Source organism: Castanea sativa, chromosome 1 (genome assembly GCF_040712315.1).
Source record: "Castanea sativa cultivar Marrone di Chiusa Pesio chromosome 1, ASM4071231v1".
NCBI classification, from domain to species: domain Eukaryota; kingdom Viridiplantae; phylum Streptophyta; class Magnoliopsida; order Fagales; family Fagaceae; genus Castanea; species Castanea sativa.
Genome location: NC_134013.1, coordinates 77,984,850 through 78,008,557, shown reverse-complemented (window position 1 = coordinate 78,008,557; position 23,708 = coordinate 77,984,850). Strand labels below are relative to the sequence as shown.

Below are 23,708 nucleotides of genomic sequence, written 5' to 3'. Positions count from 1 at the left end.
TTTGTTATAAAATTACCCAACAATAAAGTCTTAACCACATCTTCATTGATTCCCATGGATAATGATATATTTGCATAGATATTATCTACTTCCATCCAATAGTTCTTCAGAGTTTCGATGTTGCCTAGAATTGAGCGTCTATGTGTACAACAATTTTGTAATTTATAAGCTGCATGTAATCAATTATTTTTATTATGAATTTTATGACCAAAACATGTTGGAGTACATGAATAATACATAAAGTTACTTTACTGATAATTTGGTGATATTTAGTCGTAAATCAAGATTGTTATCACCGTAGTGGAGACAACTGCTGCAAAAAAGGCACCAATAGTGAATGAGGAAGCAGAGCTAGGGCTAGGAGGTTCAGAACCATTAGTTAGAGCATTGATAGCGAACTTCTGGCCACTTCCACAGTGGTCATCAACGGTGCAGTAGAAATAGAAAGAACCACTTGTGCCTAGAGGTACAATTACTCCTGGACCTGAGCTACTTAGTACTTCTCCAGGGTCTTTTTTGCAATTATCATATTCAGCTTGTATATGTGAAATTCCAACAGTATGCGACCCAGTCCAGTTGAACGCTGTTCATCATAGTGAAAATAGATAAGCATGCACGGGTGCAAGAAATTGCCATGTCTTATAGAAGAGTCTAAAATACTAGCATTGATTGCAACAATTTGAAAAGTATCTATAGGCTTTGAAAAGTATCTATAGTCTTTGAAAATTAGGATACCAAGGATACAAGGAGCTGACATGCCTTGAATAAGTTTATTGTAAGATTGATCAGAACTCCAAGGACATGTTTGTGACCTCCAAAAAAAAAAAAAGTTATATAAGACTTACTCAACAGGAGTTGAGAAATGCTTACTCAACAGGTCACCAACGTAGAAAGTCCTTTTGCTAGCCCATATGGTGTAATAGGAGCTATTGGAGGAACATTCCAGCCAAAGCTATCTCCAACCAAATATGTTTGTGCAGCAGTTGCACCCTTTAGTAAAGCGATCGCTACAACGATGAAACAACAAACAAACCCATGCCCCTGGCCATTTTTGCTGTGTTCTACAGGTCTTCCCTGACAAACTCTCACTAGAAGTTTTAGGTTAAGTATGTGAATGATTTTAATTCACTCAAAGTTTGATATAAATAATTGAAGAGAGCGCAATATAACTAGTCTTGGAAAATGATGGTTTGTCTCAATTTTTTATATTTCAACACTCGTCCCACTTCTTTTTTGTCTCTATTTCTATATAAAAAAAAGTACTCACCAATTTTTTAATGAGGGATGAGTACTTTTATTTTTTTTAGAAAGTACTCATCCCTCATTAAAAAATTTGTGAGGGATGAGTACTTTCTAAAAAGCCAAAGATTTTAAACAATATCATGATAACTTATAATAAAATAATAAGATTAAATCCTAAACCCTATAGAATGATCCTATTCGTATAAAAAAACTAAAAACTAAAAAAAAAAATTCAAATCCACGAATTTGTATGTGCACCATGTCATGTTCAATTAGTAAAGGATGAGTACTGATGATGGGGAAAATTGTCAATGAGCCGAACAGTCCTCACGTGCTCTTGGCGGAATTTGTGAAACACAAACACAGAGAAAACTTTACAGAGAGTACCGGTGTGGTACCAGCTAAAGACCGTCCAAAGGTTACGTTAGAAAGAGAATTTCTACAACTCTAGAGTGCTAGAGCTAGGGAATTATGCGTACTTGAGAAAAGCGGAGCATGGGCGCTTATATAGTAGTGAATGGTGAATAAGATCCCTTCGGAGTAGGGATCTTTCCTTGTTAGGAGGGTCTGACGCTCTAGGGTTTCCAAGATTTTAGGGTGCCTTTCCATATAAAAAAGATACGGGCATTATTTTGTGTGTTTTCCAAGATGTTTCCATGCATAGATATCTGTGGAGCGCAAGTTAAGATATGTTGGACCCGTTGGCCTCTTCAACCCATTGGCTACTTGCTTTGTCTAGGGATCCCTGTCAGCTCATGGAGGTGTTCGTCAAATATCACAGTGGGGTCATTGCTTTCATTTCGTCGCTTTCAGTGTTGTTGCTTTTGGACCTCTGTTTATAACCATGAAGCTGATGGGTCCGTAGATACCATTGACTTCGTGGTATGATATGTCTTAAATCATATCTCAAGAATACCCTTATCAGTTGCCCTTACTCCGTGGTCCCGTTGGCTTTGATTGACTGGCTACAGAGCAATGCAGGTACTTATGACCATTAATTAGGTGTTTTTTTGGAGTGTGCTATTGAATGGTGTAGGTTGCCTTAGGCTTTAAATGCTAGGAGACACATGGCGTTAGCTGGTTGGCCTCGTTTCCAATCATAGGCATCGCTTCGTATAACGTGCCCCCTAGCTCTATAAATATTTCACTTCCTTTACTTCTTTTTAAGAGCTTTGTGAGACCTAGAGCTGTCGCGCCGTCGACCTTACTGCCCGTTGTTCTCGCACCGTCGCCTTTCAAGAGACCCGTGGTCTAGATCCTTCGTCTGTTACCTTGGTAAGCCCCCTTCTCTTCTTTTTACTTTTACTTTTTATGCCCAATCCTCTTTTTGTATTTTAAGACCCTTCAAAAATAGGTCCTTAGAATACCTCCGTCGCTTGTAGGTGGATAGATGTCAGATAAAGAAGTGACGAGTAAATTGTCATTGTCAGTCCATGAGGGTGCGGGCTACGACAAGATCTATCTGTCAAGGCGCGAGCCTGAGGAAGATTTCCCTCGGTCCCCGCAAAGGGAATCGTCTACCAATTCTCTTAGTGACAGAGAGGAGAATGAGGAGGAAGAGGATGAGGGAGACATGGAGGGAGATGAATATGATAGGGGAGAGGAAGATGAAGAAGACGGGGAGGATAAGGAAGACGGAAGGGATGAGAAAGACAGAGGGAATCAATCTTGGGGAGATGAGTCAGTAGGACAGGACGAGGGTGCCCGTTCCTTTATTCTCCATGCAATATGGACGGTCCATGATTTCTACCTGTCGATGATAGTCAAGGTGTTCAACACTCTTTGAGACTGTTACTAAATCCCTGAGCATATCCCTCTCCATCTACCCAGAAAGTTTGAAAGGTGTTATTCTAGGAAGATCGCAGACATGGGCATGTATGACACCATGTTTGCTGCAGGGCTGAGGCTGCCTCTAACGGACTTACACCGTTAGTTGGCCATCTATTTAGGTCTGTCCGTCAGCCAAATTGCTCCCAATGCTTGGAGAATTTTCATTGGAACTGAAGTAATTTGGGGTTAACTTAGCGGAAATTGTCGGCTTACCCTCGACGAGTTCTTCTATTGCTATAAACCTCAGCACATCTCCTCGTCTCAAGGGATTTATCACTTCCTAGCGAGGAAGATGTCGCTCAGGCTAGTGTCGGATATGTCTGACTCGAATAGAAATTGGAAAAATAGGTATTTTTTCATCCAAGGGACGGACTGAGTGTGTAGACGGGAGGAATGGGATAGCATGCCCAACGGGTTTGACAATACATGGGTTATTGTGAGGGATTCAGGCGTGACACTGTCCATTTTTTTTACCATCGTCTCATTCCTTTTACCTTGAATTTTACCATCGTCCGTTTTCTCTTTCAACTCAGGTTCGTTCACAGATAACTGACGAGTAGGAAGCTTTTATTCGACGAGTATTGGAGATCCCTCTGAACCAAAGGAAGTGGAAGGACCTCGTCAATCTAGACAACCTTCACGCCTATTGCGGTGATCCTGAACTTTCAGAAGCCCGTCGATTACACGCCATTTCCCATTGACGTAAGTTCTGAATTCTTTACCTGCTCCTAGTCGCCTGTCTTTTCCTTTTTACTAACGGCTATTCCTTGGCAGAAATGGAAGCAGGAAGGCAAAAGGAGTTGGTGAGGCAAGTTGTAGCGGCATGTAAGAAGCAGGAGCAAGGTGGGTCTTCGGCCTCAGCTTCTAAGGTGGCCAACAAGGTCAGTTTGAAGAGAAAGAGTGATGGTAAGGTTGGTAAGGACGACCGTCCGTATAAGAAGGGAACAGGCCGGTCTACAGGAATCCCTCAGCAGAAGCCTCTGTCTCCTCCGCCTTCACGTCATGGAGTTGGTAAGGGGTTAATGACGGGTAAAGGGCCTGTTGGCCCTGACCCCGTCCATGGGCTGATCACCCATAAGGATTATGTCGTCGAGATGGTCACCTCAATCATCAAGGAGACGGATCTAGATCCTTGTGGGGAGCTTCCATCAGAGGATTTGGGAGCCTCTGGCCTCTACGATTTGTCCAGGGTATGTTTCCGTTGTTCATGGCACTTAGTTAATTATTGTTATCATTCTTCGCTATCATTCTAACCATTGGGTTTCATTTCAGGCAATTGTGTGTATGAAGGCGCTACAGGACAGGTGTGTGGCCAGCAAAGGGGTCATCCAACAACTTCGAAAGCGTTAGGAGATACAGTTGTAGGAACGGGCGCAATATGCGGAAGCTGTCCACACCCTCAACAAGGACCTTGCGACCAAGATTGTTGCACTTGCAGAGGAGACTCGTCGGCGGGCTGAGGTGGAAAAGGCGAAGACTAACTTGGCTACGGAGCTAGCTGCTCTCCGCGAGCAAATGGAGAAAGCTAAAGCTAACACCGTGGCGGAGTTTCGATCCTCCTAGCCTTTCTTTGATGCTTGTGGCTTCTTTTCCGATGACGGATTCGATGACTGCCTGAAGCAAGTTGGGTTCGTCTACCCTGATCTGGACTTGTCTAAGATCAACATAGATGACACCGTGCCACAGATGCTCAGAGGAGATGACACCGTCAGTGATGAGCTCTACGACTCTACCCACACAGTTGAGCAAGAGGCGAAGGATGATAGTGTGGTCATTGCCTAGCCTGCTCCTGAAGGTGTCGTTGCCCCTGTGGTCCTGTCCACTGTGGATCTGTCAGCCGAGGGTGGTCAAAGCATCGTGAACCTGATTGTTTCAGATGTTCCCTCATCTTAGTTCCTTTTTTTTTTATAAAAATTTTAACTTAATCATTTTACTTTACTTTTCAGACAATAGTGGATGCCCCTTCGTTTTTGGGCTTTGATGTAATCATTTTACCCTCTACGAGCTTTTATCTATTGTCTTTTTCTTCTTATATCCAACGTTTGCATTTAGTTTTACTTGATGTTTGAATATGCCTTTGCCATATGTGGGTTTTTTAATCTACCCGTCTGTCCCGTAGGACTTAGGTTAATTTTTGGGGAGCTAGGATCCATCTATATTTGTGGTCGCTCATCCACCCTAGGGGTTGGACTAGGTAGAATTCTTAAGACCAAGCACCCGTCGGTGTCCGTGGTCATCTGCCCACCTAGTATGTTAGGAATTGGTATAGTTTTCGAGGACCAAGGATCTGTTGGTATCTGTGGCCGTCCGTCCACACCGTAGGTAGGGCTTTGGAATATTTTTTGAGGACCAGGCACCCGTCAGTTTTGTAACTCGTTGGGTTTTTCAACCCGTCACTTTTAATAAGAATATTCCAGGGTGACCATGGTCCGTCCACTTTATAAGTTGCTTAGTAAAATTTCAAGGTATACATGGTCCGTCCACCTCAGTGGTTGGACTTAGTAGATTTTTAAGATAACCATGGTCCGTCCACCTCATGGGTTTTTGGTTGATTTCAAGTTGCCTCTTATGTTTATTGATCCGTCCATTAAAGGACCAATTTCAAGTTACCTTTTGGGTTCCTTGATCTGTCCACCAAAGGACATAAATTTCAAGTTACCCCTTGGGTTCCTTGATCCATCCACAAAAGGACAGAAATTTAAAGTCACCTATTAGGTTTTTTGATCCATCCACTAAAAGACAATGTACTCGCACCTTTGTTGGAGAGTACACATTTGCACATGGTGTTGTTGAATAACTCCTCTTATTCTGGTAAAACAAATGTATAAACCACATACTGTTTGAAAACTACATTAAAATTGCTTTTTGGGCAAAAAATACTGAAAATGAAGATAAAAAAATAGTCTGGGAATGAGGAGTGGTAGTCTGTAAGCTATATTGCCTACTGGTAATATTTCTTTAGCTTAGTGTTCCATGGGAAATGCAATTTTTGACCGCCGTGTGTTTCCAACCGATAGGTTCCTTTCTTCTGCCATGAAGTGATTCTGTAGGGTCCTTCTCAATTGGGCCCTAACTTTCCTTGGGAGGGATCTCTTATGGCGCTCGTCACCTTCCACAAGACTAGGTCTCCAACTTGTAAGTCCCTGTAGAATTGTAGTGCTTGGCCATGAGGTCTTGGTATCGTGCTAACCTTTGTTCGGCTGTTACTCTGACCTTATCCACTAGGTCCAGTTGTAGGCGTATGGCCTCATCATTCCTACTTTCATCATGATTCTCTACTCTGAAACTTGTGAGTCCGATCTCAGCAGGGATAATAGCTTCACTCCCGTACGCTAGTCGGAAAGGTGTTTCCCCCGTAGGTGTTCTTGCGGTTGTCCTGTATGCCCATAGTACGCTTCGCAACTCATTTGGCCATATAGCCTTTCCCTCCTCGAGCTGAGTCTTGATGACCTTGAGTAAGGATTGGTTTGTGACCTTAACTTGTCCGTTGGCTTGAGGGTGGGCGGGCGAGGAGTAATGGTTCTTGATTCCCAATTGTGAGCAAAAATCCCTGATGACTCGTTGTCGAACTGCTTTCCGTTGTCCGAGACCAAGACTTTAGGGATTCTGTATTTGTAGATAATGTTTCTCCAAATGAAGCTTCGTACATTTTTCTATGTGATGGTGGCTAGTGCTTTAGCTTCCACCCATTTGGTAACGTAGCCTATACCGACCACTAAGAACTTAAGTTGTCTTATCAGTTGGGAATGGGCCCATGATGTCTAGTCCCCACTATGCAAAAGGCCACAGGGCCGTCATCGGAGTGAGCTCTTCTGTTGACTATCTAATGATATTGCTGAACCTTTGCAATTTGTCGCAGGTTTTAACATAAGCTTGGGCATCCTTCTGCATGGTAGGCCAGTAGTATCCTACTCGGATCAGCTTGTGTACTAATGACCGCGATCCCGAATGGTTCCTGCAGACTCCTCCGTGAACTTTTCTCATGACATAATCTGCTTTCTCGGTGGTCAGACATCTCAGGTACGGTCGAGAGAATCCTCTTTTATATAGGATGTCTTTTATTGGGACGAATCGTGCTGCCTGAACCTTCAACTTCCTTACGGCCTCTTTATCGTCGGGTAGTGTGCTGTTTCTCAAATACGAGACTATAAGTGTGGTCTTGTTGCCTTCCGGACCTATTTCCTGTACAACTATGCCATCTATCACGAGTGAAAGTTGAACGAAAGAAAGTACCTTATTGGAGATGAGCATGTGTTTTGTTGACGCGGCTTTGGCAAGACAGTTTGCTTGCTCGCTCTCTTCCCTTGGGATTTGAACAAACTTGGCTTGAAGGTCGTCGTCTGTTTGCTTCCTTACTTGCTCCAGGTACTTCTTCATCTGTTCACTTTTGGACTCATAGTCACCATTCACCTAGCTTGTGACTACCTGAGAGTCGTAATAAACAATCATGCTTGTGGCCCTCACAGCTTTAGCAAGGTCAAGTTCTACTATTAAGGCCTCGTACTTTGCCTTATTTTTGGTTGTAGGGAAGTCGAGACAAACCATGCACTCGATCTCATCTCCCCCTAGAGAGTGGATTACTATTCTTTCACTGCCAACCTGCCTATTGGACGATCCGTTTGTATGGATACTCCATTGAGGACGCTCCTCTACCCCCTTGCCTTCCATATTGGTGAAATCCGAGATGAAGTCAGCAATTATTTGTCCCTTCATTGCGGTGCGCGAACAATATTGAATGTCGAATTCGCTTAACTCGATCACCCATAGTGCCATTCGTCCAGCGGCTTTCAAATTACTCATTGCTCTCCATAGGGGCTTATCTGTCAGGACGACCACCGTATGGCCCTAAAATTAGGGCTTAAGCTTGCGAGTTGCGGTAACTAAGGCGATGGCTAGTTTTTCCATCCGGGGATATCTTCCCTTTGCGCCCCGGAGCACTTAGCTAGTGTAGTACATAGGCATCTGCACCCTTTCCTCTTTTCTGACTAGGACTGTGCTAACCGCAGCTGGGGAGACGGCTAGGTAGAGAAACAGCTTTTCTCCAGGTTTGGAAGGACTTAGCAATGGTGGGGAAGAGAGGTATGCTTTTAAGTCCTTGAATACTTTTTGAAATTCGACTATCCATTCGAAGGACTTCTTCAATGTGCAGAAGAAAGGCAGGCATTTATCAGTTGCTCCTGATACGAACCTGTTTAATGCCGCTACATTGTCGTTAAGGCTTTGTACTTCCTTTACATTCTTAGGTGGTGTAATTTCCAATATGGCCCGGATCTTGTTTGGGTTGACTTCAATGTCCCTTTGAGACACCATGAATCCTAGGAATTTTCCAACCGTTACCTCGAATGCGCATTTGCTTAGATTGAGCTTCATATTATAAGAATGGATTGTATCGAAGGTCTCCTTGAGGTCTTCCAAATGATGATCTTCCCTTCGACTTTTCACTAGCATATCGTCCACGTAGACTTGGACATTCCTTCCAATTTGATGTGCAAACATCTTGTTCATGAGCCTTTGATATGTTGCTCCTGCGTTCTTGAGACCGAATGGAATCACTTTATAATAGAAGAGGCATTGGTTGGTGATGAATGAAGTTTTCTCCTGATCGGCTTTGTCTAGCTTAATCTGGTTGTAACCAGAGAAAGCATCCATGAAACTCAATAATTGGTGCCTTGCTATTGAGTCTACCAGGACGTCAATCTGTGGGAGTGGGTAGCTATCTTTGGGGCCGACCTTATTTAAGTTTGTGAAATCTTCACACATCCTCCACTTTCCATTAGCCTTTTTGACCATCACTAGATTGACTAGCTAGTTGGGATAGTATACCTCCCTTATAAATTTTGCATATTGCAACTTGCGGACTTCTTCCGCTATAGCTCTGTCTTGCTCTTGGGCAAACATTCTCTTCTTCTGGCAAATAGGAGGAAAAGAGGGCGATACGTTCAGCCTGCGAACCATGACTGAGGGGTTGATCTCGGGCACGCCTTCATGGCTCTAGGCAAAGACATCTTGGTTCTTTCTTAGGAAGATCGTGAGCTTTTGACGAATGGGTGGATTGACGAGGGTGCCAATCCTGGTCGTTCGTTCAGGTCTAGAATCATCAAGAAGTATCTCCTCTAGCTCCTTAATGGGCTTTGCAATCGTCCGTTACTCTTCTATGCTCAGAGCTTGTAAATGGTTGTCCATTTCTAACACTGCTATGTAGCATTCACGTGCTGCCATTTGGTCTCCTTGTACCTCTCATTCCTCGTACTCGGTGGGAAACTTGATCATCAGGTGATAGGTTGAAGTCACGGCCTTCCACAAATTGAGTGTAGGTCAGTCTAGTATGGCGTTGTAAGCGGATGAGCAGTCGATGACAAGGAAAGTCACATCCTTGGTAATTTGTTGAGGGTAATCTCCAATCGTTACATGTAGCGTAACTGCCCTGATGGGGTATACTTTCGTGTCTCCGAACTCGAAGAGTGGTGCATTGGTAGGTATGAGCCATTCTTTCTTGATTCTCATTTGCTGGAATGCCGGGTAATACAGGATATCAACCGAGCTTCCATTATCGACCAGGACCTGATGGGTGTTGTAGTCTCCTACTCGTATGCTAACAACGAGATCATCGTCATGGGGGTGGCGGAGACGTTGGGCATCTTCCTCTAAAAACTCAACTATGGGGTTGTCCACCCGTGCCATCTTTGGGACAAACCCTGTCAGCTGGACGTTCTGAACCATCCTAAGGTAGGTTTCTCGTGCCTTCCTAGTTGAGCCAGCTGCTGTGGTGCCCCTACTACCATCCTTATGTCCCTTAAGGCGGCCTGGGGTGCTCGCCATTTCTCCTACTAGTCTGTTCTTGCGGTGGGGCGCTATCTGTTCTTTCTTTGCTGATGAATCATTGTAGCTTTCTCTGCCTGATGAGGGTCTCAATCTGTTGCTTCAAGTCGTAGCATTTAGATGTGTCGTGACCATGGTCACGATGAAAACGACAATACTTGTCTTCGGACCTCTTGTTAGGATCTCCCTTTAACTTGCTAGGCCACGTTAAGGTGGTATTGTCCTTGATTTGCATCACGACCTGATCGATCGGGGTAGTAAGCAAGGTGAAATTAGTAAACCTTTTAGTGGGCGGTTTGGAGCGCCCATCCTCCCGTCGGTCTCTGGTCCTAATAGTCTTCCATCCTCTTTCCTACCGTGTATCTTCTTGCCTATCCCTCTTCTTGGGTTTTTCCTCTCAAGCTAGTAGTGTGTCTTCTAGGTTCATGTACTTAGTGGCTCGGTAAAGCACGTCTGACATTGTTTTTGAGTCATTTTTGTATAAAAAGAACAAAAACTTCCCCTTCCGCTAGCCATTGGTAAAAGCAGTCACAAGTATCTTGTCATCAGCTTCATCTATCGAAAGGGCTTCTTTGTTGAAGCGGGTTATGTAGGACCTCAGTGTCTTGTCCTCCCGTTGCTTGATGCTCATCAAGCACTCAGTGGATTTTTTGTACCTATGCCTCCAGATAAATTTCAATGCAAACTGCGCACTTAGCTCTTTGAAGGTACTGATGGAGTTAGGTGTCAATCTGCTAAACCATACCCTGGCAGGACCTTTCAGTGTAACTGGGAAAGCTCGGCATATGATTTCGTCTAGAAAGCCTTGCAAGTGTATGTGGGTTTTGAACGACTTCAAGCGATCCAAGGGATCCTTAGACCCGTCATAGGCTTCTATCTGTGGCATACAGAACTTCGCGGGAAGGGGGAATGAAGTGACAGGTGCTGTAAAAGGTGAATCTGTCCGGTGGACCAGTTCTTCAAGGTCGTTCGACACCTGTCCCTTGAGGACGTTCATCATGAAATCCATCCTCTCCTTCATCATCCACATCTCTACAACCATGTGTGGCGGTGCCGTATCTGCGACAGATGGATGGCTGGTGTCCTGTCGCTCTTGTCTGCTTAGGGCATTGCTGCCCTCCGGTCCTTCTCTATCCCGCTTAGCGGCGGTGTTTTGGGGGCTGATATTTTCTTGCTCTTCTTCCTGATTATGGGGCCCAGCGTTCCTTTAGTGCAGATGTTCTTCCAGGTCATGGTTTTGCTTAGTAAGGCGTTCCACAGCCGCGGCTAAAGTTTGCACCTACTTTTTGAGGGTAGTAGTGCGTGGTTCACCTTCTTGATTGTTGTTGGTTGCCATCGAGCGTGTAAGTGCCGTACAACTCTTTGTCTAGGAAGTGGTAATATGGCTATTATCGTGATTTCCATAGACATTGCCAATTGATGATGCAGAAAATCGTCAGTGAGCTGAACAGTCCTCGCGTGGTCTTAGTGAAACCTGTGAAACACAAACACAGAGAAAACCTTACAGAGAGTACCAGTGTGGTAGCAGCTAGAGACCCTTCGAAGATTAAGTTAGAAAGAGAATTTCTACAACTCTAGAGTGTTAGAACTAGGGAATTATGTGTACCTGAGAAAAGAGGAGTCTGGGTGCTTATATAGTAGTGAATGGTGAATGAGATCCATTCGAAGCAGGGATCTTTCTTTGTTGGGAGAGTTTGGCGGTTTAGGGTTTCCAAGATTTTAGGGTGCCTTTCCATATAAAAAAATATACGGGCATGCGTGTTTTCCAAGATGTTTCCATGCATAGATATCCGTGGATCGCAAGTTAAGATATGTTGGACCCGTCAGCCTCTCCAACCTGTCGGCTACTTGCTTCATCCAGGGATCCTCGTCGGTTCATGTAGGTGTCCGTTGGATATCATGGTGGGGTCATCGCTTTCGTTTCGTCACTTTCTGTGTCATTGCTTTCGGTGTCATTGCTTTTGGACCTCTGTCTGTAACCATGAAGTTGACAGGTCTGTAGATACCGTCGGCTTCGTGGTACGATACGTCTTAAATCATATCTCAAGAATACCCTTATCAAATACTTTCTAAAAAGCCAAAGACTTTGAAAAATATCATGATAACTTAGAATAAAATAATAAGATTAAATCCTATTTACAATAAAATAATAAGTTTAAATCCTAAAGCCAATAGATTAATGCTATTTGTATTAAAAAAATTGGATAATGTTAACTAATGCCCTATGTCATTAGTTTAGAAATTATTTTTAAAAACATTTAATAGGAAAATGATAAAACAACTAAAATTTTGTTGACAGTTTTTGTTTATATTTTTCATAAAAATAATGTCAAAATGTTTTAAATATGACTTATTAACAAGAGTCATGTTCACGAATTTCCTTAGAGTAATTATTAATAAACTATAATAAGAAAATTTCGATACTACTTTCAGGGAAAGATAAAAAGCTGTCAACAATAATTTATTGCTTTATTATTCTCCCGATAAAATATTTCTAAAAATAGTTCTTAAATCAATGCCTTTAGGCTTTAGAGGATTGGTTTACATTAATTTCGCTATTGCCCTTAAAAAAAAAATTGAAAAAATTCAAATCACAAATTTATATGTGCACGGACCCTATCATGTTCAATTATTACATATTTAGGTCCAACAAAAAATTAATCATTGCGAAACACTTGCATGAGCATAACTTTTGTTTGCAATTCCTGTGCAACCAAGGGAATCTCCGGGATTTCTATTAAAAAAAAAAAGGTAATCTTTGGGACATGATATATCCAATTAAGAAAGGATAAGAAATGGGGAGTTCTGCCTTATGGAATTATTGTGAAAAGGCAGAAACCTGATCTCATCAAGTGCGTTCTCTATGATTGACGTTCGCTCAAAAATCCGAGACCTCACTAGGGAAGAGGAAGCCGAACTCTGTAGGAGTACAAAGAAGGTCAAGGATGTTCATCATGCTAATTTTAATGATGGGCTCAAGCGAGAGTGGTCACTCTCAGGATTTTCAGAATACGTGGGGCGCATTAAGAAGAACTTTCAAGGAGAAACTGGTGGGGGAAATACCAGGTGCGTATGCCAAGGCGTTTGATTTCACAAAGCTCTTAGACATGGAAGAGGATTCAGATCAGGAGATGGACGAGCTTAGTGAGGGTCTAGTGGCGGTTAAACTGACCAGGGAAACCAAGATCCGGATTAGGAGGCCATGGTCAAATGCATTGATCATCAAGCTGTATGGTAGAACGGTGGGATTCAATTTCCTTCAAAATAGGCTAAACCTCATGTGGAAACCATCAGGGAGACTTGACTATGTAGATTTAGGGAAAGATTTTTATACAGTCAGATTTTCCATGAAAGAAGACATGGATGCAGTCCTTAAAAATGGGCCGTGGTTCATTGGTGGTCACTTCCTCTCCATAAGACCATGGGAGCCGTTCTTTAAGCCTGCATGTGCAAGCGTCTTGTCTATAGCACTCTGGGTCCGCTTGCATGAGCTTCCTATGGAACTATATGAAGCTGAAGTTCTCCAACAGATAGGAGGAGCAATTGGAAAGGTGCTCAGGATAGACACCCATACAGCTTTGGAGGCCAGAGGGAGGTACGCTAGCCTTTGTATTCAGGTAGACATTAACAAGCCTATCATTAATACGATTCTTATTGGAAGATTTGAGCAGCCTGTGATATACGAAGGAATCCACAAGCTCTGTTTCGCTTGCGGAAGAATAGAGCATAAGAAAGAGTTGTGTCCGTTCACCATTAAAGGTTTAGCAACGCCGGTGGAAGGGAAGCCGGTGAGTGACGGAGTGGAGGATGGTTTGGTCTAGATAGCCAAGCTATGCGAGGCGCATAACAAGCCCAATACAATTTTAGGTAGTGGAATGAAGGAGGACAGAGGTGCAGGTACGGAGGATGATAGGTACGGCCCTTGGATGTTAGTGTCACGTGGAAAGAATGGGTAGAGAAAGACAAAGAGTACCAGCCAACTTGGGGACCACACGAATGTTGGATTGGGATCACCGTCACACAATAATAGGCAAGGAAATTTGGGCGGGCCAGCGGTATGGGCCAAAGCTATGGGTAATATAGCAGCTAATGAGGTTAAAGGGAATTGTGAGGTTATTGGACCAGCAAATGTGGGCCTCGGGACTAATTCTATTAAAGGAAAGGCAAGTGTGAGCCCGCCTACCTGATCCAGCGCTTCAGTTAAGGGTAAAAAAGAGATAGAGAGAAATAGGGCATCTAAGCTGAATGTTAAGGCAGCCGCAGGAAGTGCTGGAACTAACCTTCTCAACAAATCACAAAAGTGGATTTCGCTTAGTAATATTGGCGATGGAAAAATTCCTAATGGTACCTTCGAGTTCACAGCTGCTAGCCGATTCGAGGTGGTTACTCACTCTTGGCGGCAAGACAGTGGTGATATCCGAGGAAATAAGAGCGCAATCCACCTAGGTGAGGAGAGGATTAGGAAGGAAGCTGAAGCAGGTTCGGAATCTTGCCTTTCCGGCGATGGCGGACAGCGTAAGGTTGGGTTTTCTTCCAACCATGGTCCCAGCTTGGGGGTTGATGCTGAACCCAAGGAGTCGGCTTCTGTCAGACGAACTAGTCCCCAAGGAAGAGTGGCAGAGTATATGGAGGTTGCAGACTCGGTGCTCGGAGAAAGGGAAGATAATAGATATGATGGCGAGGATGGGATGGCAGTTGAGGAGGGGAACAGAGCTATTACACCCTTTTGATAAGTGCCCAACCCCTTTTTCATCAGTTTTACCATGAATATTATAGTATGGAACTGTAAGGGCACTCTGAAGCCCAATTTTTAGAGTCATGTTAGGGAGCTTGTTAGGAATCATAATCCTGCTATTATGGTAGTCATGGAAACCCGTATTGGGGGAGACAGAGCTAAGGAGGTTACTGACCGTCTGCCCTTTGACGGCGCTATTCACACGGAGATGATTGGTATGGCTGGTGGCATTTGGCTTCTTTGGAATTCTGATAGGGTGGAGGTCGTGCATCTCGCTAACACGGAGCAAGAAATCCACGTGGAAGTTAAGTTATTACCCTCTAACCTATCTTGGATCTTTACTGCTGTTTATGCTAGTTCGAGATGTGTAGAAAGACAGATTTTGTGGGGTAATCTTTCCAAAGTCGCTGAGTTTCATAATTTGCCTTGGGTTACAGCTGGGGATTTCAATGAGCCTCTCGTTGATGGGGACAAATTTGGGGGAAGGCTGGTTAGTATTTCTAAATAACTTCTTTTCAAGGAGTGTCTGGATAAGTACAACATGGTGGACATGGGGTTCAATGGGCCAAAATACACCTGGACTAACAGAAGGGAGGTCAGTAGTCTTATTCAAGAAAGAATAGATAGGTTTTTCATGAATCCCAGTTGGTGTCTGCTTTACCCGGACGCTAAAGTGTCCCACCTCCCGGACGCTAAAGTGTCCCACCTCACGAGGTGTCACTCGGATCACTGCCCTGTGCTGATGGAAACTAATCCTAGAGGGCAAATGTTTCTTAATCGGCCCTTCAAATTTCAGAGTTTCTGGTTATCCGATCCCTCTTTTCCCTGTATAGTGAATCAGGCTTAGAGACAGCCAAAAAAGCTTATGGAGAAAATTGATATCTTCGCCAAGCAAGCTACCTTGTGGAGTAAAGACCATTTTGGTAATATTTTCCACACAAAGAAGAGAATTATAGCCCATCTTGATGGTGTTCAAAGGGCTATGGCGTCGGATCCATCTTCCTCTCTAGTGAATCTTGAGAACCATCTTATAAAAGAGTTGGATATAGTGTTGGAGCAAGAAAAGGAGCTGTGGGCGCTTAAATCCAGAATTAATTGGATGGTGTTGGGGGATCGGAACACATCCTTTTACCACGTTTTAGCAATTACTCGTAGGAAACGTAATCTCATTACTGCAATAAAAAACGGAGTGGGAGAATGGTTAACCGATGAGAGGGAAGTTGCCCTCTGGTCTCTTAAAGCTTTTAAGGCTCTCGGACCTGATGGTTTGCATGCTGGTTTCTTCCAAAGGTTTTGGCACATAGTGGGAGGGTCGGTTAGAGAAGAGGTGAAGTATGTGTTCAGGAATAGAAATATTCCAGAATACCTAAATAAAAATAGCATTGTGCTCATCCTGAAGATCCAAGGTCTCGAATCCATTAGCAATTACAAACCCATAAGTCTATGTAATTCGGTATATAAGATTATCTCCAAAATTATAGTTGGCAGAATAAGACCATTTCTAGATCAGCTGATTTCTCCTTGTCAAGCGGCGTTTGTGCCAGGAAGAAGGGGGTAGATAATGCAATCATTGTCCAGGAGATAATTCATACTATGGGGAAAGCTAAGGGTAAGACAGGATACATGGCTCTTAAGATTGACCTAGAAAAGGCTTATGACAAGCTTGAATAGGGCTTTATCAAGGGCATGTTGAGCAGATATAATTTTCCAAACAATCTTATTGAGATTATGATGAGTTGCATATCATCTGTTTCTACCTCGATCCTGTTTAATGGGGGAAGTCTTGAACCCTTTTGGCCTACCAGAGCCATAAGGCAAGGGATCCTCTATCCCCATAGATTTTTATCTTGTGTATGGATTTCTTGGGTCAGCTTATTCAAGAAAAATGTGAAGCAAAAGTTTGGTGCCCAGTGAAAGCTTCGAGGAGTGGTCCTGCCTTCTCTCATCTATTTTTTGCATATGACTTAATGCTTTTTGCAAAGGCCAATGCTGATAATTGTATAGCCATTAGGGAAGTGCTTGATACCTTTTGTAGCCTTTCCGGTCAAACAGTGAGCGAAGTTAAGTCTAGGGTCTTCTTCTCCCCAAATATTGATCAAAGTGATAAAGAGGCTCTTAGTGACATTCTTGGCTTCCAACAGACGGAGTGCTTGGGAAAGTACTTAGGATTTCCTATTAAGCATAAAGGGGGCAGCAACCAGGATTTTAATTTTGTTTTGGATAAAGTAAAAAACAAACTGGCTGGATGGAAGGCCAATCATCTTTCTATGGCCGGAAGGGCAGTTTTAATCCAAGCATCATCATTAGCTATTCCCGCCTACATTATGCAAAGCAACCAGCTGCCTACAAGAGTGTTGGAAGGCATTGATAGGGTAAACAGAAGCTTCTTATGGGGTTCAGATGAGAGTAAGGGAAAAGTGCACTGGGTGGGCTGGAAGAAGGTAACTAGACCAAAGGAAGAAGGGGGTTTGGGGCTTCAAACTGCAAAAGGAAGGAATACGGCACTCCTGGCTAATTGAATTGGAGATTTCACATTGAGACAAAGGGCCCTTGGGCTAAAGTGCTCAGACTGAAGTATTGTAACAATCAAAGGGTAAATTCAAGGAATGCTAACATTTTACCTTGCTCCAGAATTTGGAAAGGCCTAAAGCAGGGGGAAGATATTTGTAGGAAGGGTATCAGGTGGCTGCCTAGTTTTGAAAGCAATCTTGATTTTTGGAATGATAGTTGGTCTACTCTTGGTCCGCTGCGAAATGTTATCCATGGCCCTTTGTCTCAGGAAGCGTCGATCTTGAAGATCAAGGATGTTGTAGATTGTGCAGGTAACTGGAACTGGAATATTCCTCAGATGGTTTTCCCAAGTGAGATCATGGAAGAGCTTAAAGCTACTCCTATCCCCATCACTTCCAGAATGGAAGATAGGCTAGCTTGGAAGTACTCGCCGAGAGGGGGTTTTGACCTTAAGAGTGCATATTTACTGACCATTGATTCCAAAGGGGATGCTCCATTCAAGGGTAATTGGATTTGGAAGTTGAAGACCATGCCAAGAATTCAAAACATTGTTTGGAAATGTATGCATTACAGCATCGGAGTGAATCAATGTTTGTTGGCTAGAGGTGTTCAGGTTGAGGCCAGCTGCCCCCGGTGCCACAGAGAAGCAGAATCCATCCTTCATGCTTTGCGTGACTGCCCTGTTACTAAAAGAGTTTGGCTGCAGCTGGGTAGACAGGCAACGGACACTTTCTTCTCCAACCAAAATCTGCAAGAGTGGCTTAGTTTAAATGCCAAATCAAGCCAGCAACACGATTCAGGTCAGGTCCCTTGGTTTCAAGTTTTTCTTTTTGCCATTTGGATGATTTGGAAAGATAGAAACCAGCATGTGTTTAAGAATAAAACCACGAATCCAAATCTGGCCAAAGAGTTCTTGAACCGTGCCTTGGAGTTTGCCTTCTGTGCGTGTAATCTGCTAGCTTCTAAAAGGCTTACTTTGAAGATAATAAGATGGGAGAAGCCAAGGGATGGTTGGCTGACTCTTAATACTGATGGTTCAGCAGCAGGGAGACCTGGGAAGGCAGGCGGAGGAGGTTTAGTTAGAGATGGCAATGGCAATTGGGTGATAGGATTGGCAAGAAAGATTGGTTGGACTATTCCCCTAGGAAAAGCTCAATATCATGTGCTGGAGTTGGACACGTATAAAAAGACGATGCCACAGTCTACACAACGTGGCTGAAATTAATAAGTTCGTTAACATTTGGCAACAGAAATCAGATAATTAATGTTATTAAATAATTAGAAGACATTTGGCAATAGAGCTTTCTTCTTTCTTCTTTCTTCTTTCTTCTTCTTCTTTATATATACATATATATAAAAAGGCGACAGAGCTTTCTTTATCCTACAATACTTATGAAAGCCTTTGTCTTTTTTAAATACATTTTTTAAAGAAAGTATAAAATATTATTTTGGTTAGAATTAATTGAAAAAACTTTTATACTCGAAAATTATATCCAAAATGTGAGTTTGTGAATTGTATGGTATGCAAACTCCAATTTAATATAAAATTAAAATTTTTTTTTTGTGTTTCATTAATTGAGAATTATTTCACCTTGTCTGTAGATCTTTATCTTTTTAGAATTATAAAATATAGAAAAAAAGAGTGGGATATTTTACCTTTCAAGTCAAAAAAGGGAAATTGCGTAATTACACTAATGAGTGATATTGTATGCCTTCTGTTTTATTGGGTCTGGTTAACATGTATTTTTAGAATATTTGTTAATAAAATATTTTATTAAAGTTTTGATATCACTTTTATGAAAAATATAAAAATTCGTAAAAAAATAAGTCAATTAATATTGTTTTTTTTTTTTTCCCCTCTTCCTTAAAATGTTACTAAAAGTATTTCTTAAATCAATATTTTTAGGACATCCTTTAAATTTTTTCTTGTTTCATTTTGGACAAACCAATAACAATAATTTCATAATGATGTCTTAAATGATCATAATCCTGCATCTCATCTTTAAAGAACTGAGTATTATTTGACAGGTTCAAGGTGTTTAGATTATCTGTTTCAATCATGTCAAGAGGACTTTCAATAAGCGTGGTGGTAGTCTTTTTCCAATCACAGAAAACGAGTTGCATGCATTGTACTTTTCCTTTCAAACTAACAGAATTGCATGAAATTTACTCCTTCTCTAAAAAAAATACGTGAAACACTTCATTAAATATTCCATCGACTTCTCATCCAAATAAACATTTCTGAATGTGCACTTGCACTAGAAGCATCTTCTAGACAAAGCCAAGCGTGCTCCAAATAAACATTTCTTAATTATTTTACACTGATTTTGCAAGATACGAGATGTAAAAACAACTGTTTAATTGAAAATTATTCCAGTACATTAAATATCCATACATATGATATGAGACATGATGCTCTTATTCTTACTAGTAAAACAAAGGGAGAAAAAATAACAAATCAATAATTAAGAAAATCCGCTAAGGTTTGGGTACATTTAGAAGAAAGTCAAGAAAGAAATGACTGTGGTGGTGAGCACTGCATATAAGGCACCAACTGTTAGAGATGAAGCGAAGTTGGACGGCGATTCAGTTGGTGATCCAGCGGGCGATTCAACAATGAAGTTTTGTGATTCAACTGTGAAAGAAAACTTTTGGCCTTGTTCACAGTGGTTACTTACGGTGCAGATGATGTACTTAGTACCGGTGGATTCAGGAGTGTATCGAAATGGGCAACAAGGTTGGACTTCGAAAACAGATGATACCTTTGTGCAGGCATTATATTCAGCTTCTGATACAATAGCCACAGTGTGTGTCCCGCTTGTCGCATTGAATACTGGTCATTGGAGGGAAAAATAAGGTTCATCAATAATAAATCTAGAGTCCTATACATATCTTTCAAGTCTCACTGAATATTACAAAAATTAAAAGCAAACCCATTTGATAAGTTTTAATATTTTTAAGTTTAAACTTTAAACTCTGAGTTTTGTCTTAACATTTTGATTAATGTTATAATGTTAAAAAAGATAACGAAGTTAGGTTATACTTAGGTTAAAATAATATAAATTTGAATTTTCTTATATATGATAAATTTTTCAGGAGAACCTAACCAAATTAACGAATGTAACACTGCCTAGAAAATTAAGGACGCAATAACTAACATGTCTTAAACTGACAAAGTTGTTCAAAAAGGAAAGTTTCATGCATGGTAGGAAAAAAAAAAAAAAAACTACATGGTTAGTCCGTTCAAGGAACTATTTTGTTCAGTTTATAAAATGTGATGTATAACATTATCATATATTTCAAAATACACAATAAATTGAATAAAATCAATTCCATTTTTCTTATTTTTATTGTGAAACACTGAGAAGGAAGAACCCATAAGACAAAAGGTTTTCAGGATTGCTTACTCAATGCGTCGCCAAGGAAGAATGTTTTTGAGCTAGCCCAATTGGAGTAATAGGAGGTATTTGGGGGAACAGTCCAGCCCAAGCTGTCTCCCACTTGATATTCACCTGCAGCCGTAACTTGAGCGGTTGCACCATTTAGTAAAGCGACCACAACAATCAAGCACCCGATCAAACCCATGCGGCTAGCCATTTTTTTGCTGTGTTCTACAGGTCGTCCCTGATATGCTACCTCTAAAAAATGTGTACTCTCTAAGTGTCTATGCGATACTACTATGAGATTAATGCTTTGGATATGGATATATGGGAGAGAGAGACATTTGATGGATATATATAGTTGTGAAGTTACGTGTTGTTGTTAGCAAAAGAGGAAATTTCAAAGTCAAAAAAGTTATTCTGGTACTCGTGTTGGACAATTCCTTTTGCCGACTCCAAACGTGTCGAGCTTGGACTCACACCTATTATTAAGATAGGCTGCCCTATATGTCACAACGTAGAAATAGATATAGGAGAATAGTCAAACACGCAGCCCATCAAATATTGCGTTCCTTTATTGAATACAATTCGTAAGCAATGGTAATAAAATAAAAAGAAATACAGATTCAACAGCCCAACAATTGCGGCCTTATCAACTCCTAATCTCACCTTTTTTTTTTTTTTTTTTTTATAATTATATTTTTCTTTATTTTTGAATTAGGAAAAAACACTTCTACTATAAAACGGTTACAATAACTTATCATCCATAAATTTAGGTACTACAATATATCTTTATTTTTTATAAATTGCAATCCAGTTGCCAAAACAAAATATAAATAAATGTCTTCTTTTTTCTCCTCTGTTTCTCTTTGAGGCATAAGTAGAGATGATTTTCTTAATATTCAATTTTTTCTATGTTTTTTGCTTTGTATGTTTGTCTTTATTTTACACAAGTTTATAGTTCTAAAAAGATTTTCCTTGACTCTCGATAGGTGTACAAAATTGAAACACTCTTTTACACTAGAATTGGTCTATATTTCAAATGGTCATTTTACATATAGAAATACAAAGAAAGAACAATCGGTGCAATATAGAAATACAAATAATTTTTTAATTAAAAAAGAGAGCTGTATTATATATGTTAGTATTATGTCCTGTAAGGACCAAAAGCTCGTATAACCAACTTCAAAACGTTACCGCTGCTTTATTCACTTAAGAGTCCTTATACAATACATTTGGTAGAGAGGGTTCAACAACAAAAAGCCCCCTCTTCGTAGTTTCTTGATTCCTATTTATACTATTCTCTGTTTTCATCGTAGCCTTACACCTTGCAATCTGCGGTCCTTTCCCCGTGACACTTGTCCGTCGGCAATGGAACAAGATTCCCCTTTGCATCCCGCACTGTTCAGGTCATGTCCACATTAATGCGACGGATAGAGGAAATGCTTGCTAATTAATGCAGTCAGAATGGTTGTTGCCAAGCATTTAATGCAACCTTCCAAACCAGCCTATTATAACCAGATATTTGTAACATGCCCTTTATGTAATTATCGTCCACGCCACCTCATCTTCGGGCATACCCGGAGAGATCTCATCTTTCACTCTAAATGTTGGCCTTCCTTTCTTCGGGTCCTCGGGTTCTTAGGTCCTCGGGCCCTCACATGTCCCATAACTTATCTATTCGAATGGATGAAGTTTGAAGTTTAAACAACTAACAGATTGCTGATTAGGATATTATTATAGATTTTGTTCAGCTTTGTTTTATTTTCAATTACATATAGACATATGATTTGGGTTCATAACACAAATAATTGTTTTGATGGATGTCCTAAGGGCATTTATTTAGAAAATATTTTTTAAAATTTTTTATGTAAAAAGAAAAAATAATTAATTATTTTGACCATTTTTTATATTTACCATAAAAATGGTGTTAAAATTTTCTTAAAATGATTTATTAACAATTGTCCTAAGGGTTAACATGACTATATATTTGAAGTCAAAATTGTGAGAAAATTTAATTAGCCATTAAATTAGTTTTCAATTATTGTCTAATTTTGCATCATGTGTCCTATTTAAAATTTTTTAGGTTTTAGAAGATTTTAATTTTTATACTAAGTGAGTTAATGTTGTGCAAAAGACAAAAAGTCTAATCTATAATCTATAAAATAATATAAAACTATATTCTATAAAATAATTATAAAACTGAAGTGTTGTTAAATCCACAATTTTTCACCTAGGCCTTTTTTTAAAAAAAATTTATTATTATTATTATTTTTGGACCGACTTAATTGGAAAGCCTTCTCTCTCTATCTCAACCTTTATTATTTCCTACAAAAAAACATTTATTATTTTGATAAAACCCTAAACCACTAAACTTTACCTTCTCTCTTTCAAGAACTCATCACCACCACCGACCCTGTCTCCCTTCAGACCATAAACTTCAATCGATCTGACCCTCTCATATCATATAGTTGACGAAGATGTTCTCTTATGTATCCTGCTCTAGGAATTAATAACTAGGCGGCCACCTGTTTACCCTTCAAGTTCAATGGATAATAGCTTAGTGAACTGGGTTTGTATACTTTTCCAATTTTGAGAAATGTTTCTGTTGAAGATGAAGATACAAGTGCAGAGTACAAAACGCAGAAGAAGAATGAGACTGAAGATGAAACAAGGTCATTTTGTGTAAATTGAAGAGTTGATGACACTTATTGACACGACACTGTTTTGCAATCTCTTTAGTAATAAATTTAATAAAACGTTGCCATATCATTTAGATAGATTAGTTCCAATTTCTATTATCAAAGAAGTGCTATATAAATGATATTTTTTGTGAAAATGTTATGAATATAATATTTCTCGATGAACTAAGAGCTTTTAGCTTGTAAATAAAAGTTAGATTAAAACAGTAAATCAGGGAAGTTAGCTTGTTTTGCTTCTTTCTTTTTTCCAGATTTTGTATATAAGGGATAAAATATATTCTATCTATTCTCAGTTGCTTGTAATCATTCTTACTCATCAATAAGAAAACTGAGTTCTATTTAGTTTTATTCTTCTTCTTCTTCGAAGCTTTGAGTTTCTAAATGTTCACGCAACCCATCAAATATTGCGTTCCTTTATTGAATACAACTCGTAAGACATGGTATTAAAATTAAACGAAATACAAATTCAATAGCCCAACAATTGCGTCC

General features: G+C 40.7%; 4 protein-coding genes and 1 pseudogene across 4 annotated transcripts; 2 read left to right on the top strand and 3 right to left on the bottom strand.

Moving 5' to 3' along the window:
• Nucleotides 1–269: 269 nt before the first annotated feature.
• On the bottom strand, nt 270–2,349 carry LOC142634949 (umecyanin-like; annotated as a pseudogene).
• A 7,038-nt stretch (nt 2,350–9,387) lies between these two features.
• LOC142634934 (uncharacterized) lies at nt 9,388–9,891 on the bottom strand. Its single transcript, XM_075809169.1, has one exon. The coding sequence runs from the start codon at nt 9,889–9,891 to the stop codon at nt 9,388–9,390; it is 504 nt and encodes a 167-aa protein (XP_075665284.1).
• Nucleotides 9,892–12,860: 2,969 nt separating this feature from the next.
• Nucleotides 12,861–13,712, top strand: LOC142634924 (uncharacterized). The gene has a single exon (XM_075809161.1). The coding sequence runs from the start codon at nt 12,861–12,863 to the stop codon at nt 13,710–13,712; it is 852 nt and encodes a 283-aa protein (XP_075665276.1).
• A 1,035-nt stretch (nt 13,713–14,747) lies between these two features.
• LOC142634916 (uncharacterized) lies at nt 14,748–16,297 on the top strand. The gene is made up of 3 exons (XM_075809156.1): nt 14,748–15,116; nt 15,474–15,958; nt 16,108–16,297. Exons 1-3 carry the CDS (start codon nt 14,748–14,750, stop codon nt 16,295–16,297), a joined length of 1,044 nt encoding a protein of 347 aa, XP_075665271.1.
• A 3,182-nt stretch (nt 16,298–19,479) lies between these two features.
• LOC142606512 (umecyanin-like) lies at nt 19,480–20,854 on the bottom strand. The gene is made up of 2 exons (XM_075777849.1): nt 20,545–20,854; nt 19,480–19,970 (listed from the first exon to the last, which is right to left on the bottom strand). Exons 1-2 carry the CDS (start codon nt 20,732–20,734, stop codon nt 19,633–19,635), a joined length of 528 nt encoding a protein of 175 aa, XP_075633964.1. The 5' UTR covers nt 20,735–20,854; the 3' UTR covers nt 19,480–19,632.
• Between the last annotated feature and the right edge of the window lie 2,854 nt (nt 20,855–23,708).

Coding starts and splice junctions, on each gene's coding strand:
- LOC142634934 (XM_075809169.1), bottom strand. CDS start 9,891: ATGGCGAGCACCCCAGGCCGCCTTAAGGGACATAAGGATGGTAGTAGG.
- LOC142634924 (XM_075809161.1), top strand. CDS start 12,861: ATGGGCTCAAGCGAGAGTGGTCACTCTCAGGATTTTCAGAATACGTGG.
- LOC142634916 (XM_075809156.1), top strand. CDS start 14,748: ATGGTAGTCATGGAAACCCGTATTGGGGGAGACAGAGCTAAGGAGGTT. Junction 15,117..15,473: donor ACAAATTTGGGGGAAGGCTG/GTTAGTATTTCT, acceptor AATCAGGCTTAG/AGACAGCCAAAAAAGCTTAT. Junction 15,959..16,107: donor TCGGTTAGAGAAGAGGTGAA/GTATGTGTTCAG, acceptor CCAAAATTATAG/TTGGCAGAATAAGACCATTT.
- LOC142606512 (XM_075777849.1), bottom strand. CDS start 20,734: ATGGCTAGCCGCATGGGTTTGATCGGGTGCTTGATTGTTGTGGTCGCT. Junction 19,971..20,544: donor CTTCCTTGGCGACGCATTGA/GTAAGCAATCCT, acceptor TCCAATGACCAG/TATTCAATGCGACAAGCGGG.